The 15,822-nt window shown below is 51.2% G+C and overlaps 7 protein-coding genes across 7 annotated transcripts; 5 read left to right on the top strand and 2 right to left on the bottom strand.

Annotated features, from left to right (window-relative positions):
• Window positions 1-545: 545 nt before the first annotated feature.
• Window positions 546-2,249, top strand: GIQ15_06951 (meiotically up-regulated protein 185; the record flags this gene model as incomplete). Its single annotated transcript, XM_033554368.1, has 2 exons — window positions 546-655; window positions 740-2,249. The coding sequence occupies 2 exons, from the start codon at window positions 546-548 to the stop codon at window positions 2,247-2,249; spliced, it is 1,620 nt and encodes a 539-aa protein (XP_033403883.1).
• Window positions 2,250-3,895: 1,646 nt separating this feature from the next.
• Window positions 3,896-5,900, bottom strand: GIQ15_06950 (uncharacterized protein; the record flags this gene model as incomplete). The annotated part of the gene is made up of 4 exons (XM_033554367.1): window positions 3,896-4,340; window positions 4,399-5,731; window positions 5,788-5,811; window positions 5,867-5,900. The coding sequence occupies 4 exons, from the start codon at window positions 5,898-5,900 to the stop codon at window positions 3,896-3,898; spliced, it is 1,836 nt and encodes a 611-aa protein (XP_033403882.1).
• A 522-nt stretch (window positions 5,901-6,422) lies between these two features.
• On the top strand, window positions 6,423-7,907 carry GIQ15_06949 (cysteine protease atg4; the record flags this gene model as incomplete). The annotated part of the gene is made up of 3 exons (XM_033554366.1): window positions 6,423-7,014; window positions 7,065-7,461; window positions 7,538-7,907. 3 exons carry the CDS (start codon window positions 6,423-6,425, stop codon window positions 7,905-7,907), a joined length of 1,359 nt encoding a protein of 452 aa, XP_033403881.1.
• A 293-nt stretch (window positions 7,908-8,200) lies between these two features.
• GIQ15_06948 (histone H2B) lies at window positions 8,201-8,724 on the bottom strand (the record flags this gene model as incomplete). Its single annotated transcript, XM_033554365.1, has 3 exons — window positions 8,201-8,379; window positions 8,429-8,500; window positions 8,553-8,724. 3 exons carry the CDS (start codon window positions 8,722-8,724, stop codon window positions 8,201-8,203), a joined length of 423 nt encoding a protein of 140 aa, XP_033403880.1.
• Window positions 8,725-9,237: 513 nt separating this feature from the next.
• GIQ15_06947 (histone H2A) lies at window positions 9,238-9,745 on the top strand (the record flags this gene model as incomplete). The annotated part of the gene is made up of 3 exons (XM_033554364.1): window positions 9,238-9,290; window positions 9,343-9,431; window positions 9,483-9,745. 3 exons carry the CDS (start codon window positions 9,238-9,240, stop codon window positions 9,743-9,745), a joined length of 405 nt encoding a protein of 134 aa, XP_033403879.1.
• A 1,136-nt stretch (window positions 9,746-10,881) lies between these two features.
• On the top strand, window positions 10,882-12,749 carry GIQ15_06946 (uncharacterized protein; the record flags this gene model as incomplete). The annotated part of the gene is made up of 10 exons (XM_033554363.1): window positions 10,882-11,045; window positions 11,096-11,139; window positions 11,200-11,271; window positions 11,323-11,378; window positions 11,430-11,777; window positions 11,829-12,221; window positions 12,278-12,337; window positions 12,390-12,512; window positions 12,573-12,644; window positions 12,705-12,749. 10 exons carry the CDS (start codon window positions 10,882-10,884, stop codon window positions 12,747-12,749), a joined length of 1,377 nt encoding a protein of 458 aa, XP_033403878.1.
• A 414-nt stretch (window positions 12,750-13,163) lies between these two features.
• GIQ15_06945 (DNA replication regulator SLD2) lies at window positions 13,164-14,671 on the top strand (the record flags this gene model as incomplete). Its single annotated transcript, XM_033554362.1, has 2 exons — window positions 13,164-13,299; window positions 13,374-14,671. The coding sequence occupies 2 exons, from the start codon at window positions 13,164-13,166 to the stop codon at window positions 14,669-14,671; spliced, it is 1,434 nt and encodes a 477-aa protein (XP_033403877.1).
• Between the last annotated feature and the right edge of the window lie 1,151 nt (window positions 14,672-15,822).

Below are 15,822 nucleotides of genomic sequence, written 5' to 3'. Positions count from 1 at the left end.
ACACTGCGGCGCATCGTCAGGTCCCATACGGCATCGCATCTATTGGCCAGCTGCGGGCGGGTTCGAAACTCCGCGTCTCGTGAGGTTCTCCGTGCTTTTTTCTGTGTGTAATTCTTGCGTATCTACGGAGCTCTTGCACGAGAAACAGAGGCCAGGAACCCTTCTAACACGTACGATTTACAGGTTTCTTTTTTCACTATTGACTGCTGCAACGGCAGCTCGGATCGCTGCGACTTCAAATGACACCCTCCCCGTCATGCACTTCGCTATCTCAAACACTCCAGTTTCACCTTTTTCGCCCTCTCCAACGCGCCAAAAAAAAAAAAAAAACCATATATTGGCTGCGGGATGTCATGTGACCTGTATATCGGATCGCGCCTTTATCACATTTTCTTATGGTCGATAGTTGAGAAACCATAAGCACGCTGCCAATATACCAGATTCGTCTCGTATATCGTGCATCTTCTCGCACACTAGTGGCGGGTGATCTCGCAGTAAGCCCCCCTGCTACAGAGGAGTGAAAGTTACTGTTTTTATCACTGTCGATGGGGCAAAGTCAGTCCTCCCGCTCGGGCGCACCAGGTGAATCGCACGATGCTTTTGAGAGAGACTTCTACGCCATCCTAGGGGTAGAACGGACTGCTACGGCCGAAGAGTGCGCAATTTCCCTTTCTAGTTAATGGTTAAAGTCGTGGTCGTTGCTGTGTGATTGCTAACACGGCCGTGTCTTCCCCTCCAGGATAAAAAAAGCATATCGGAAGAAAGCGTTGGAACTACACCCCGATAAGAATTATGGAAACGTCGAGGAGGCCACTGCCCTCTTTGCGGAGGTACAGTCGGCGCACGAGATCTTGTCGGACCCTCAAGAACGCGCCTGGTATGACTCGCATAAGGATGCAGGCGGCGGTGATACCGACGGCGCGCAGGGGCCAGAAAACTCCAGGTTTACTGCGGCCGCTGATGTCATGTCGCTTATCATGAAGTTCAACCCTCGCATGGAATTCTCCGACTCCCCCTCGGGCTTCTTCGGCGGACTTAACGATACTTTCAACCAGCTCGCAAACGAAGAGCTAATCGCCTGCAGATGGGACGATTTAGAACCCATCCACTACCCTCCCTTCGGCCACAAGGACGACCCTTCTGATACCGTTCGCAGATTCTATTCGGCATGGAGCAGTTTCGCCACCAAAAAGTCGTACGCGTGGAAGGATTTGTATAAATACTCAGAGGCACCTGACCGTCGTGTACGACGGTTGATGGAAAAGGAAAACAAACGTCTACGCGAGGATGGGATCCGAGATTTTAACGACGCCGTTCGCTCGTTGGTAGCCTTTGCCCGAAAGCGCGACCCTCGCTACAAGGCTACCGTCCAGAGCGAAGCAGATCGCCAAAAGATCCTTCGTGACTCTGCTGCTGCCCAAGCTGCCCGCTCCCGGCAGGCTAATAACGCCAAACTGCAGGACTTTACACTCCCCGAATGGGCTCAGACAGAGGAAGTTGAGGAAGAGTTCCCCAGTGAATCTGAATCTGAACAGAACCACTTTGAATGCGTGATATGTAATAAGAATTTCAAAAGTGAAAAGCAGTTTGAAGCGCATGAACGGAGCAAGAAGCACATCAAGGCGCTGAAGCAGCTGCAGCGCGAGATGCAGCTGGAGGATAAGCACCTTAACCTTGACGCGGTAGAACCTGGAGAGATCGAGCCGATGTCCGATGACGAGGACAGTCAAGGTAGGCAAGACGAGCCAGCTGGTCTACACGATGAAATATCGGAAGAGGAGCCAGCAGCCTTGGATTCTGTTGACGACTCCGATGAGAGTATACCGGGCGACTCCCCCGATCTACCGTCAAAGGCTACCGCCGATCAGCCGCAGCAGTCGCAGTCGCAGCCGAATGATGAAGAGTTAGATGATAACGAGGACATTGACGAAGAGGATATTCGAAAACACGTCCTCGGTGACCAGGCTGAGAATGGCGTAGACTCCGTCACTGAAAAATTATCATCTCTCTCCACGGCCCAAGGAGGAGATGACGGCGAAGACGATTCTCCTATTGCCCGAAAACCAGGCAAGGCTAAGCAAAAACGCGCCAAAAAGGCCGCTCAAGCAGCATCAGAGCAGTTTGCCTGTGCCGTTTGTCGCGAGTCCTTCACGTCGCGAAGTAAACTCTTCACCCACCTAAGAGAACTGGATCATGCCCAACCCCCAACGGCCCAGAAACAGCAAGGTTCGAAGAAGAAGAGGAAGTGATCTCTTTTCTTCTAATGACCGTGCTCATATGCCTAATGTTTGATGCTAATGACTTAACGCGCACATATATCTCTTAGCATATAAAGCGAATGAATTGCATTTTTGACCTCGTTTTAACTGATGTTTTTTTGGCGCGTATCTTGCTTAGTCACCCAACGCGTCTCCCTCTTGAGCATCAAAGCTGTTGTTGATTGCTGTGAACATCTGCAATACTGACCAGCAGAGCTTCTATCTACATGATAGTATTCCGTGTCATTGATGGTTTATGTCAAGCTAACATCAAGAACTGCTTGCACGCAGCCGAAGTCGGAGATGGTGCAAGGTGGACTCGCGACGCGTCCATTAACGCAGATATCAGACAGATGTATCCATGGAGTCTGATCATCCAGTGGGATAAGGGATACGTAGCTGCCGAGCTGATGGGTTATATCATCCGATTCCATGATGTCTCTCGGGGCCACTACCGGTTACTCGAAGGCATTGTGTTTGGTTCTTTAGCGGCCGTTTGGTTACTTTGGTTGGCCCAGTGTGAGCTTCCATCTTTATAACTATCTCCCAGTAACATATAACCTCCATAGATGGGATAATACCATAGACTTATTTATTGCAACTTGTCCATATATACCGCCATTTTCTTTGATAAGCTTGTTTGACATGGGACAGGCGTTGGGTATAAGGCGTAGATCAATGTAGCGTTGTCTATGTTCAGTTCACGTAACCATCGAGGAGTAAGAGTCATGCCGTACGTAGAGATAGACGGCGTATTTTAGCATATCTGTATGGGGATGGAGTTTTATCCCCGTGGACTATTGTGCATTCTCTTTATTGCTCCATGTTTGTATGATATTTATTTCATCACTGGGATTTTTGGCCGTAATGAACATTGGGCTGCATTGCTATATAAGGTCAATCTGCGGGAATAATCCCGTTTAAATTCAAGTGTAGGTATGTTTGGCTAATTAAATATAGTGTACCTCCTAGCAGGGTCTGTATGTCTATACATGTTGCTATATGTTGTCGTGGCGGTGTTGATGTATTAATTTCTATATTTTTACATTTTTATAAATTGATAAATATTAAAAAACATAAAATAACATGCAACCAAACCACAATTCACTGATCGCACCCCACACACAACGTAAAACATGGATCTAAAGGCATAAATCGAGCTAAATATACTAGATATTACACGAGATTCCCAAAGAAGGCCCAATTTATCGATGGTCGTGGTTATATATGGGTATATTGGGCGTTTGGGGTAACATCCACACACATCTACAAGCGCCATGATGCCAGCAAGCGTCCATTCTACTAGTAAAAATCAAACCAAACGCATTAAATATGATGAGAAAAGTTATTCATCCATATTAAATGCCTGGCAGTAGTTATATTTACGCGCACCCGTGATAAAATACATATGCAGACAGAATTGATTGATTTAACACCATGATTGATACCCAGGTCATTGCATCCTTTTTATTCTAACCTCTACTACAAATTTACCCAGGACGCCGAATCCCATTAAATAGAGTCTCCATCGCTAGCAAGTCACTGAGATATATCATGCGATGGATACAGTTTCACCAAACAAATGCCGCCACCAACATACATTAGGATGGCCGCGACATGTAGCAGAGCAAAGCTTTTTATCCCAACCCTGCCTTCGTAGTCTTGACGACGTGGATGACTGGTTGTAGAATTCCCTTGTTATCACTGGAGCCAAGGGCCATGCCCATATTCCATCCCATTTTCTCCAACATAGCTCTCCCGCGATTATCGGCGCCGATCTCTGGTGCCGAGGCCCCCACGACGTCTCCGTCCATGTACGACGCGGCTTTGGTTTCACCGCGGGCCTTGACCGGGCGAACGCCGGGGCGGCGTTTCTCAGAGTATCGAGTGATTCGTTTGCGGGAGAAGAGGGCATCGAGCTCGTCGGTTTCGTCAGGATAGAAGGTGGGTGTACCGCGGGTCTTGGTGAGGATAGGGAAGCGGTTATTGCCTTTACCGCGAGAGAGGGATTTGAGGGAGAGCGCGTTGGCCATTTCATGGACGATTTTGCGGTCTTTCTTGGCCATGGGTGGGAGGTGGAGGCTGTAGATATGGATGTTAGCGACGGTGATAATACATGGGAGGCAAGCATGGGACTTACGTCTGAGTTCGAGAGATCATGAAGGCACGAATCTCGTCTCGAAGGTCGTCTGGGGAGCTACCCTGGTGCCTGGACTTGCCAGGCTTACCCAACAGTCCCTGTGTGCGTAGCTCTTCTCGCTCAAGCTTCTTAGCCTTCTTCTTCCTCCGGTCCATCTCCCAGGAAGACTGAAGATTGGACTCGAGCTCGCTGTCTGATATACCGAAGTCGGGCATCTTCCCTCTTGCCTTCTTACCCTGTAAACTGGCCCGATTGAAATCCATGATGTCAAAAGCGCCGTAGGGATCCTCGTCGAACATATCGGCTAGTTTGGTAGCGGAGATTGGCTCGCGGAGTTGCGCGCGTTTCTTCTTATCCTTCTTCTTCCGGCTTGACGTAGTCGCCATGGCGGTTTTCGCGAAGCCATTGGTGTTGAAGAAGTCGATCTCGTCTGCGTCCATGTCAGGAATATCGCCTGTGTCGAGCATGTGGGCTAGCTGTTCGTCGGACATCCACTGCATATCCTCGTCAAACATCCCATCTTCGAGATCAGAATCACCATCATCATCCTCGTCCTCCTCATCCTCCTCATCCTCCTCATCTTCCTCATCTTCCTCATCTTCCTCATCTTCCTCCTCGTCCGAAATCTCAATCTCTTCTTCGTCCTCTGGGCTTGATATGGCTGGGGTCTTGGGGGTGACAATCTTGCTTGGTTGTTCGTCATCTGTAAAGTTGTCAGAGTCGTCATCCTGTGCTATGTTTGCAATGTAGTCCGCAACGACATCCGAGTCAGCCGAGTCGTTCCCGAGCTCAAGTACGACCCTGCGTGGGGCTGAAGCTTTCGTTACGCCTGTCCACCCCTGATATCCTGGTGTTTCCGTGTCGTTTTTACGCTTGGGTGGCCTGTCTTGAGTCGCAGTCGTCAGAGGATCATCGACAACTCTGCTAGGTAGCTTTCGTCGCAGGTCTGTCTGTCTGCCCGTGAACACGACCTCATCTTCACTAGAATCGGAGGAGTCGCAGTTGATGACGGGATTGGGGTGTGTAGACTTGGGGATGGTCGTGTCGCCATCAGCGTCGATGAAGAATAGCTCTTCCTTGGCGAACGTTACATGTACAGCTTGTGGTTGCTCTGGTTTCTCGTCGTGCTGCTCGTCGGGAGGCTGAGAGGGCTTATCCAAAGCCAGGTCGTCAAGATCCTTGAGAACAGACGGGTCATCGGGCTCTGTATGTCCACTGCTCACGAACTTAACGGTCTGATATCGTAGCTGGCGACTGCTGCGTTCGAAGGAGTGGCGTTCTGTATTCCGCGCCTCCTGGCTGAGAGTGAACCGGTGCTCTTCGCTCGCCGTGGCTATGGGAGCGCATTAGCCTGTATCCCTTTATGTCAGGATGTATCCATCACCGTACTATTTTCATGCGCCTTTCCAATACCTATGGAGTGAGTCAGTAAAGGTGAACATGCCAGGCCTGATAAACAGGAACTCACCTCTGCGCCTCCCGTGCCGCCGCCTAGCCGGCATCTTGCTTGTTTATAGCAGTCAGCAGTCTGCAGAAGGGGTTTTTATCTCTGGTGCAGAAAGATGAAGCTGGAGGAAGTGGAAAGTAGAAAAATAACGGAGGTTGTAGAGGGCGAAGGAGGCAAAGGCAAAAGAAGCAAACACCCCCACATGCGGCTATTCTTATCGATGACTGCATAGGGCTGCTTGTTGGTGTTCACGCGGCCATCCAACTTCAACTTCATGCTTCTCTGTCTTTTATATATCTGCTATTCTTTGACCTTCATCTTGATAGACACATTCACTAGGCTGATGACTGGCCTCTGATATCTGTTTCTGGTGGGCGGTTGTCCTGTTTTCCAGCCTCGACGGGCCGTATACCCATCACCAGCTGCAGCGTTGAAGCTCCAGCAAGGTCAGACTGCACCGCGTTACCAGCACCGGATAGAGGATTCCAGCGAGCAGACAGACAGGAAGAGACTAGTAGATACTCCCTGGACCCGTTCTCCAAGACTATACTAACCGCGGCAGGCAGCCAGATACACGATGAACAACGTGGACATCGGAAATCAGTACAAGAAGATCATCCAGTTCTTCTGGGACCCAGAACCGAAGAACGATGATAGCCCCGAGCTGCCGATCTGGTGTCTGGGATGTGAATATGAGAAGACAGAGCCGCCATCACAGGCTTCTACGCAGATACTAGGAGAAGAGCAGCCACAGCAACCCGCGTCGTCCACACGGAGTTATGATACTACTACTGCACAGGAACAGCCTCGGAAGTCCAGCGATAGGCGGACATCGACAGACGACCGCCCGCCGACTCCCAGCTCAGCCATATCCTCCTTCGTCCAGCTCCCCAACCCGGCACCGGCAGCAGCGGAAGCAAACACGCATGCCTGGCCGTCAGCCTTCCTAGACGACTTTGAGTCCAGGATATGGATAACGTATCGATCACAGTTCCCACCGATACCCAAGTCCGGCGGGAGCGGTAGCTCGTCGATCCCACTGGGCGTACGACTACGCAGTCAGCTCATCGACACTCAAGGCTTCACGTCGGATACCGGGTGGGGATGCATGATCAGGTCTGGCCAGAGTCTGCTCGCTAACACGTTGATATTCCTCCGGTTGGGACGAGGTATACCGTCTTACCTTTTACAATACTATATATATGCTGATGTTTAGTAGAATGGCGACGGGGCAAGCAGGTACAAGAGGAAAGCGACCTGCTCTCTCTCTTCGCCGACCATCCACGAGCACCCTTCTCGATCCACCGGTTTGTACAACACGGGGCTACGGCATGTGGCAAGTGTCCCGGCGAGTGGTTCGGGCCATCTGCGGCAGCGCGGTGCATACAGGCACTGGCGAGCAGCTACTCGCCGGCGGGACTGAACGTGTACATCACCAGTGACGGATCTGATATATATGAGCGGCAGTTCCGAGAGATCGCGTGCGGTGACAGCGATAAGATACAGCCGACGTTGATACTGCTCGGGGTGAGACTGGGGATAGACCGAGTGACGCCTGTGTACTGGGAGTCACTGAAGGAGGTCATCCGGTATCCGCAGTCTGTCGGCATAGCAGGGTGAGCACCTTTATACTCTTGATGTCTTTGATATCACTTATATTTTTAATGTTCTTGATAAAGCTAATGTATGTAGCGGCCGACCGTCGTCCTCGCACTACTTCATCGCGACCCAGGGCGACACATTCTTCTACCTGGACCCCCACCAGACGCGCCCCAGTCTGCAGCCACGGACGGAGGAAGGAGACGTGTACAGTCCCTGTGAGCTGGAGACGTACCACACGCGGCGCCTAAGGAGACTGCACATCCGCGAGATGGATCCGAGCATGCTCATCGGCTTTCTGGTGCGTGACGAGGCGGACTGGGACGACCTGAAGACGCGGATAAGGTCTACTGTCGGCAAGGGAGCGGTCATCCACGTTTTTGACGAGGAAAGCAGCGTAGAGGACGTGGGCGGCGAGCGAGCCGGTGCCGAAGAGGAAGTCGAGTCTTTCGACGAGTTCTAACTTACTTGATACAATGAAGTATAAACATGCAATATCAAGTATATGCTACGATGAAGTATGGAGACGAGCTACGGGAATGAAGTAATGACATCGGGTAGTGCAACCGTTTTTATGTATGGTACAGGCCACATCATGACATTAACATAGCACTATAGAATAGCGCGAAAAGAGCAAGAGAGTAAGAGATAAACGACCATCCGATCCCATAGTAGTAAAAAGAGAAACCCACGAAACACCCAGACCCACCTCAACCATGAACAAGAACTAGAGAACAAGAAGGAAGCATGAATGATTTATCGGGCGGAAGAAGAGTACTTGGTGACGGCCTTGGTGCCCTCGGAGACGGCGTGCTTGGCCAGCTCACCGGGGAGGATGAGGCGGACGGAGGTCTGAATCTCTCTGGTGGAGATGGTGGACTTCTTGTTGTAGGCAGCGAGCTTGGAGGCCTCGGTAGCAACACGCTCGAAGATGTCTACTCAATTAGCATTGTCATGACCAGATAGAGAACAGGATGAGCTTACCGTTGACGAAGGAGTTGAGGGTGGACATGGCGCGCTTGGAGATACCGGTGTCAGGGTGGACTTGCTTGAGCACTAGGAGATGTCAGTCGCGTCGACACGCAGATGATACGAGAACAAGACGCACCCTTGAAGATGTAGGAAGAGTAAGTCTCCTTTCTGGCCTTGGTGCGCTTCTTCTTGTCACCGGTGGCGGCAGAGGCAGTCTTCTTGCCGGCCTCCTTCTTCTCAGCAGGCGCCTTGCCAGCCGGGGCCTTGCCGGCGGTCGAGGGCTTCTTCTCAGCAGCTTTTGGGGCCATTTTGAGCGAGGTACGTGAGACGTGAGTGTAAGTGTGAGAGTGTGAGAGTGGTAGAGTGGTGGTGGTGAGTGTGGTCGAGAGTATGGTCGATGATGGTGGTGGGAAGAGAAGAGCGGAGGGAGCTGCCTTTATACCAGGCCGAGCGAGGCGGGCGTGATCTTTTTGACGTGATCGAGGGCGAATTTCGATACAGGTAACGCTGCCGTATGATCCGTATGATTAAACCGGCGCTTGGCGGGGGGTGGCACCAAAAGGGCGGGACGCGACGGGCGTAACTTACGGTATGCGTATTATTGATCTGGGAGGCGAAAAAGGGCCCGCCCACTCTTGTCTGAGCATCGTGATCTGGGTGATCCTGGGGCGCGCGCTCTTTATAAAGCATCTCCTCTCGCAACTTCACTTCACCTTCAACTCAACACTACTCTCACACACGCACTCAACTCTCGCACACTCCAAGCTCACACACACACACTTCAACTACTCAACTAAGTCAAGACTTAAGTTACCATCAAAATGACTGGAGGAAAATCTGGCGGCAAGGCCTCTGGCACCAAGACTTCTCAGTCGTATGTCTTAACTTATTCTGCTTACTGCTTGATCAATGCTAACGATGTGTAGTCGCTCTTCCAAGGCTGGTCTCGCGTTCCCAGTTGGTCGTGTTCACCGTCTCCTCCGCAAGGGCAACTACGCTCAGCGTGTCGGTGCTGGTAAGATACCTCCCACTCCATGTTTCGCGCGTGCAATGCTAACGGGAATAGTCGCCCCTGTCTACCTCGCGGCCGTGCTTGAATATCTCGCCGCTGAAGTCCTCGAGCTTGCCGGCAACGCTGCCCGTGACAACAAGAAGACCCGTATCATCCCTCGCCATCTCGAGCTTGCCATCCGCAACGACGAGGAGCTCAACAAGCTGCTCGGACACGTCATCATCGCCCAGGGTGGTGTCATGCCCTACATCCACCCCAACCTCCTGCCAAAGAACACCCCCAAGGCCGGCAAGGGTGGTCCCTCTCAAGATTTGTAAAGTCTGATTCTTGTGTTTTCCTTTCAAATGGCGCATGGTTCCGTTCGGGGTGGGATAGGATGGTCAACGTGGTTTTCTCTTTCTTTTTATTTTATAACGATGGTGTATATTAATACATGCAAGTGATGCTGTCCGCACTACTCCTACTCTCTACGTAAACTGTACAACTACGATATAGACGATAGACGATGAAGTAGATATGACAAGTAAATAATGTATTGATGTACAAGAACGCCGGACAGATGCTAATTCTCGACCTTTGCCAGATGCTGCGGTTGTGGTGCTGCAGGATGTTAGTATGTATATGCATATATCGAGAGACAGACGTACGGTTGAGGATGGGAACCTCGAGGTTGCGCTCCCACTTCGATCCTACACGGCCGTCAGCAGAGATCAGAGATTGATGGACAGGAGATACTCACCACCCGGTGCGGTTGGGGCTCGGTACGGATCAGGGTGCTTCCACTGCTCTAGCAGCTTCTCCGTCTCTTGTAGCAGAACCTGCAGCCGTCAGTCGTCGTCCAAGGTAATCATAAGGGTATTCGTAAGGGCAATCGTAAGGGAGAGTAATAACGTACTCGCTGCTCGCGTGGATTTCGCACATGTTTGTTCGCATCGAAGAGCGAGCGGATGTACACTGCCTGGCCACGCCAGAGATATCGGTGCACTGCCCAGTCAAGCGAGAGCTTCAGGGCGCGCTTATACAGCACCCTACACGGCGTCAGTATCATCAGCAACAGAAGAGTGAGCAACGGAGGCATACAGGGCTGGATGGCGGGTCGACATGGCGATGCTGTTGTGATCTGATCTGATGCGATGCGGTGGTCGGCGGTGGTCACTTCGAGTGGCAGGCTATAACATGTCCCGCTCGATGACAGTTCCAGTCGGTCTCGGTCTCGCTGCCGCCTCAATTGCTGTTTCTCTCTCTCTTCTCTCTTCTCTTCGCTGTGTCTGTGAAGTCGAAGTTGCGAGTTTGGTGGATTATGGATATTCCGGTTTCGTCCGCGTTCCGCAGCAAAACATAAAACATTGCCAGCTTGCTCTTCATGGGAAAAACCTCACCTTAACCACCGTCTCTCTCGACTCTTGGGATCTCTTTAATTTCTAATTACTTGTCTTACTCGCTATCAGCTATCATGGCTTCGCGGAGAATATCGCAATTGGCCGGTGCCGTGCGCTCGACGCCCATCATCGCCCGTCCTCAGAGCTGCCGCTGCTTCTCGTCGATACGTACCGCCAGCAGACCAGTCACCGTCGCCTCAACTTCTTCTCTATACCGTCTGGACTCGCTGCGATCCAAGTAGGTATTCCTCACGGCGAGTGGCTCGAATGGCTGCTAATGGGCGGTAGATACGATGTCCTCCCACGATCCTTCGGCCAGATACGTACATACGGTAAGCCCGGCAAACAGACAGTACAGACTGCAAATATAATTCTCTAACTGTCCGATGTAGCCGATGCAGTGGTCAAGGTGCCTCAGATGGCCGAGTCGATCTCGGAGGGAACCCTGAAGCAGTTCTCAAAAGGTGGGTTCTCTTTGTCACGCACGACTTGACTTGCCTGCTAACGGAGTATAGAGATCGGTGACTACATCGAGCAGGACGAGGAATTGGCTACCATTGAGACCGACAAGGTATGCTCAGCATTCCGCTGACATGACGATCAATGGCTAACAGCATGATAGATCGACGTAACTGTCAACGCTACCCAATCTGGAATCATCCGCGAATTCTTTGCCGCCGAAGAAGATACCGTCACCGTCGGACAGGATCTCGTCCGTCTCGAACTCGGTGCTGCCCCAGAGGGTGCTAAGGCTGAAAAGGCCGAGAAGCCCGCTGAATCAGAACAGCCAAAGGAGGAGTCCAAGCCCGAACAGCCAAAGGAACAGCCCAAGGAAGAGGCTGCTCCAGCCAAGTCTGAGACTGCTGCCCCAGCTCCAACTCCCGCTCCAGCCCCCAAGCAGGCGAAGAAGGCTGCTGCTCCAGAACCGGCCGCCGCCAAATCTACTCCCGGAAACAGAGATGAGCGCAGAGTAGGTTCCTGGCATCCTATTCTTATCTTGACTATGATCTAACGAGTATAGGTAAAAATGAACCGTATGCGCCTGCGTATCGCCGAACGTCTAAAGCAATCCCAAAACACCGCCGCCTCCCTCACCACCTTCAACGAAGTCGACATGTCCTCTCTCATGGAATTCCGCAAACTCTACAAGGAAGACGTCCTCAAGAAGACCGGCGTCAAGCTTGGATTCATGAGCGCCTTCTCCCGCGCCTGCGTGTTGGCCATGAAGGACGTTCCAGCTGTTAACGCTTCGATCGAGGGACCCAACGGTGGCGACACCATTGTCTACAGAGACTACGTCGATATCAGCGTTGCCGTCGCTACCGAGAAGGGACTCGTCACCCCCGTCGTGCGCAACGTTGAGAATATGGGACTCGTAGAGATCGAGCAGTCTATTGCTGATCTCGGCAAGAAGGTATGTCTTTGTACTTTTGCATTATACATAGAGTAAGCTAACAAGCGTAATGTTAGGCCCGCGACAACAAGTTGACTATTGAGGATATGGCCGGCGGTACCTTCACCATCAGCAACGTAAGTCTCCATCCTGCATTAAATTATATTTACAGGCTAACGTGATGGATAGGGTGGTGTCTTTGGCTCCCTCATGGGAACCCCAATCATTAACCTGCCACAAACTGGTGTCCTTGGCCTGCACGCTATCAAGGACAAGCCCGTCGTCGTCAACGGCAAGATCGAAATCAGACCAGTAAGCTACCACTTCAGTCTAATCATGAATGCAAAGCATATAAGCTGACCTATCTAATAGATGATGTATCTCGCCCTTACATACGACCACAGACTCCTCGACGGTCGGGAGGCTGTTACTTTCTTGGTCAAGGTATGTCCAGACAATTCCCGCCTGCCTATTAATATACCGTGGTAGCTAACCCCTTTACAGATCAAGGAATACATCGAAGACCCCCGCCGCATGCTCCTGGGTTAAATCCCTCCTCCATAACCTAACCATCCATACCTCCATGCATCATCATCATCATCATCACCACCATATCTACCTGTAAATTCTCATCATTGGCAAATTATATTCCATCTCGTTTCATATGTTGTGTTTCTTTCTTCCCGCGCTGTTTTCCTATGTACAACAATAAACCCATCGACCATCAAAACTGTTACAATCAATTGAATCGATATATTAAATAACAATAGATTAACGCCTTAACGAGAAGGATTTCATACATCTTTTGCCTTAGTAAATAGAAACATGGCCCTTTTTATTGGTTGGATGACTAAAGAGGCTTGGCGTGATTTATACGCGATTTCTACTTTACGCGTTGGAGCAAGACAAGAAAAGAAGACAACAAAAGACCACAGCAAGTTGATAAGTTGACAGGACAGCGAGATGGCTGCAGCAGGGACAGATGCAGACGGACAGGCTACTGCGCTCCGGGCAGAGTTGAAGCAGTGGGAGAAAACATTTACGCTGCACGCCTCGCGCAAGCCAGGTCGCGAGGATATAAAGAATGATCCAGTCATCGGTACGTTCACCATTATTCGAGAGACGAGTATTTCAAAGGTGTATATAGAGTACGGCCTAACGATGATTCTACAGCTGAAAAGTACAAAGAGTATGCACGGCTACGATCAGAGTGCTCTCGAAAACCGGGGAAAGGAACAGGAGCAGTCGCCCGCCCACACGAGCAGCAGCATCAAACACCTAAGAAGCGAGCGAAGAGGAACTGCCCTTTTGAAGACGACGACGATGAAGGAACGGCCAAAACGCCTACAAAGCTATGCACGCCCAGCAGGAACGCAGTGAACCCTCTACACCCTTCCTGTATCGACCCGTACGACTCTCCCTCCAACATTCGCCGATTAAACGGCCCGCGGGAATCACCTCTTCCTCTCCAGGAGGTTATTGGACCTACTCCGCAGCGTGACGGGAAGGCTCTAGGGCTATTCGATCTTGTGGGCTCGCCGAGCCAGAAAACGCCTATAGCAAACAGACATATTGCCGCGGCAGGGATAGCGCAGACACCCTCTCGCAAGGTAGCGGGCACACCGTCGACCGGAGGGAGTGCCACGGCCACAGCGCGAAGACTAAGATATGCATCCACTCCGTTATCTTCGGCGCGTAAATTCTATCTATCGAGCTTTTTCGCAACGCCAACGGCGAATCGATGCCTGACAATTGCAGAAGACGAGGGTGTCGACGATGATGCTCGTGGAGCCTTGGAGTCGGAAACGCCGTCTTTCCTACGACGCAAGAATTTCCTTTCTCCCGCTGCGAAAGGCCGGGCTCGTTCACCGGGCGTCCATAGCCCTGTGCCAGTGGCCGTACGCATGCCGCAGAAGTTATTCGGAAAGGGGATAAGCTCGTTTGCGAAACGGTTGCAAGATGGGCAGAATGCGGATCAAGAAGAGACGGTCGACGATTCGGAAGACCGAGTTGAAGAGACGCAGATATTTTCAGATCCCGAAGTCGATGGCGAGGAGGGAGATGCCGCTGCCGATGCTAACAAATCTCCCTCGAAGACCTACAAGACTTATAAGAAGAAAGGCCAGAAACGAACCACCAAATTATCCCGGCTTAGGCCCTCTCGTAACAAACCAGTGGCCCAGCCTCGATGGGAGTCGTTGGTTGAGGAAAGCGATGACGAACTCCCAGCCTCTAGAACGTCGGTTCCTCCTGACGGTAATGATTCTAGTGACGACCCTGAAGGAGATGGCACGTATATGCCCAAGAAGAGCCGTGCAAAACCAGTCAAACCTGGTTTAACGACAGGAGCTGAGAATAAACCCGAGAAGAAGCTGAGAAAAATCAAAGCAGAGGCTCACGCCAACTACCGCTCCTTGAAGATACGGAGTCGAGGCGGCCAGAAGGGCGGAGGCCGATTCGGGAGACGATGAATGGCTGTTTCCCGTATATAACGACCCTGATGATTCACGATTTTAGATATATATCACTCCGTATATAGCATAGAGCTGTTGTCTTGAAGCTCGAAATATCGCGATATCCCACGCTCATCATACTGAACTGTTGCATCCCATTCTCTCAGAGTCTCGAAGGGACTTCTCAACCAAGACTGCAACTCATGCAGAAACAGCGACGCATGCTCTCTACCTAGGAACTCCTGCAGCAGCTTTTCTGCCTGTCCCGCGCTCCCCTTCATATCTACCGTGCGTATAACGGCAATGATATACTCCAGCAGATACTCCGGGTTCCCTATCCTTACACCGGTCCTATCTCCATCTCGATTGCCCCCGTTCAAAAAGGTAAAAACTTGCAACTCACGCCGGATCCATCTTCGGGCCCGGGAGAGGAGCTTATCGTCCCTATCAACCATCTGGGGCGTGAGTTCTCGATAGTGAGAATATCGATTCGAACCCACCCGTAGACTATACAGTCGGTGGCGGTATATATGCCGACGACGCAGCAGGGCAGAGTCTACTACTTCTGCATGGCCACGAGGACCAGGACGCGGTATCCTCTGTCTCCGTCTATGTCCAGGGCTAAGAGTGCCTTCTTTACTCTCAGTTGGGGTGCGAGTAGGTAGCCAAATTATCTTCTCGCCATCAGAAGCATCTATATCGTACTTCACCCCAGTTACCACCGCCTGGCCTATATAGATGTATGAGCAACATATCTCATGATCCACCCTTCAACCCGACGAAATGAGGCCGTACTTACATAGAGGGCAAGCTGGGCGTTCACCCAGCCATAGCAAAAGACACTGTAGGTCGAAATTGGCGTGTTTACAAGGAATCGCAGTGCCAGCGTTCTCAAGCTTGTCCAAACAGATTACGCAGGGTCTGGCATCTTCTGCATCCTGGTCGTCCCGGTTGACATCTGCTATCATCTTGCAAAGTACATCCTGGCTCCCCTCCACATCCTGGGCCATTGGCATGCATATCAAAAGCACATATGGCCAATAGAGGGCTCAACGTTGGAGATGTCGACGTTGAATGACCGTTTGTCGCCTTTTTGGGCCGAGATAGATGCTTGGTCACGTGAATATAATACTCAGCTTACCTAATAAAATATTTTTGAAGCCAAAGAA

This window comes from Arthroderma uncinatum (assembly GCF_011692745.1).
Source record: "Arthroderma uncinatum strain CBS 119779 chromosome Unknown scaffold5, whole genome shotgun sequence".
NCBI classification, from domain to species: Eukaryota; Fungi; Ascomycota; class Eurotiomycetes; order Onygenales; family Arthrodermataceae; genus Arthroderma; species Arthroderma uncinatum.
Note: the sequence above shows the minus strand (reverse complement) of the source record. Positions and strands in the feature narration are given on the sequence as shown.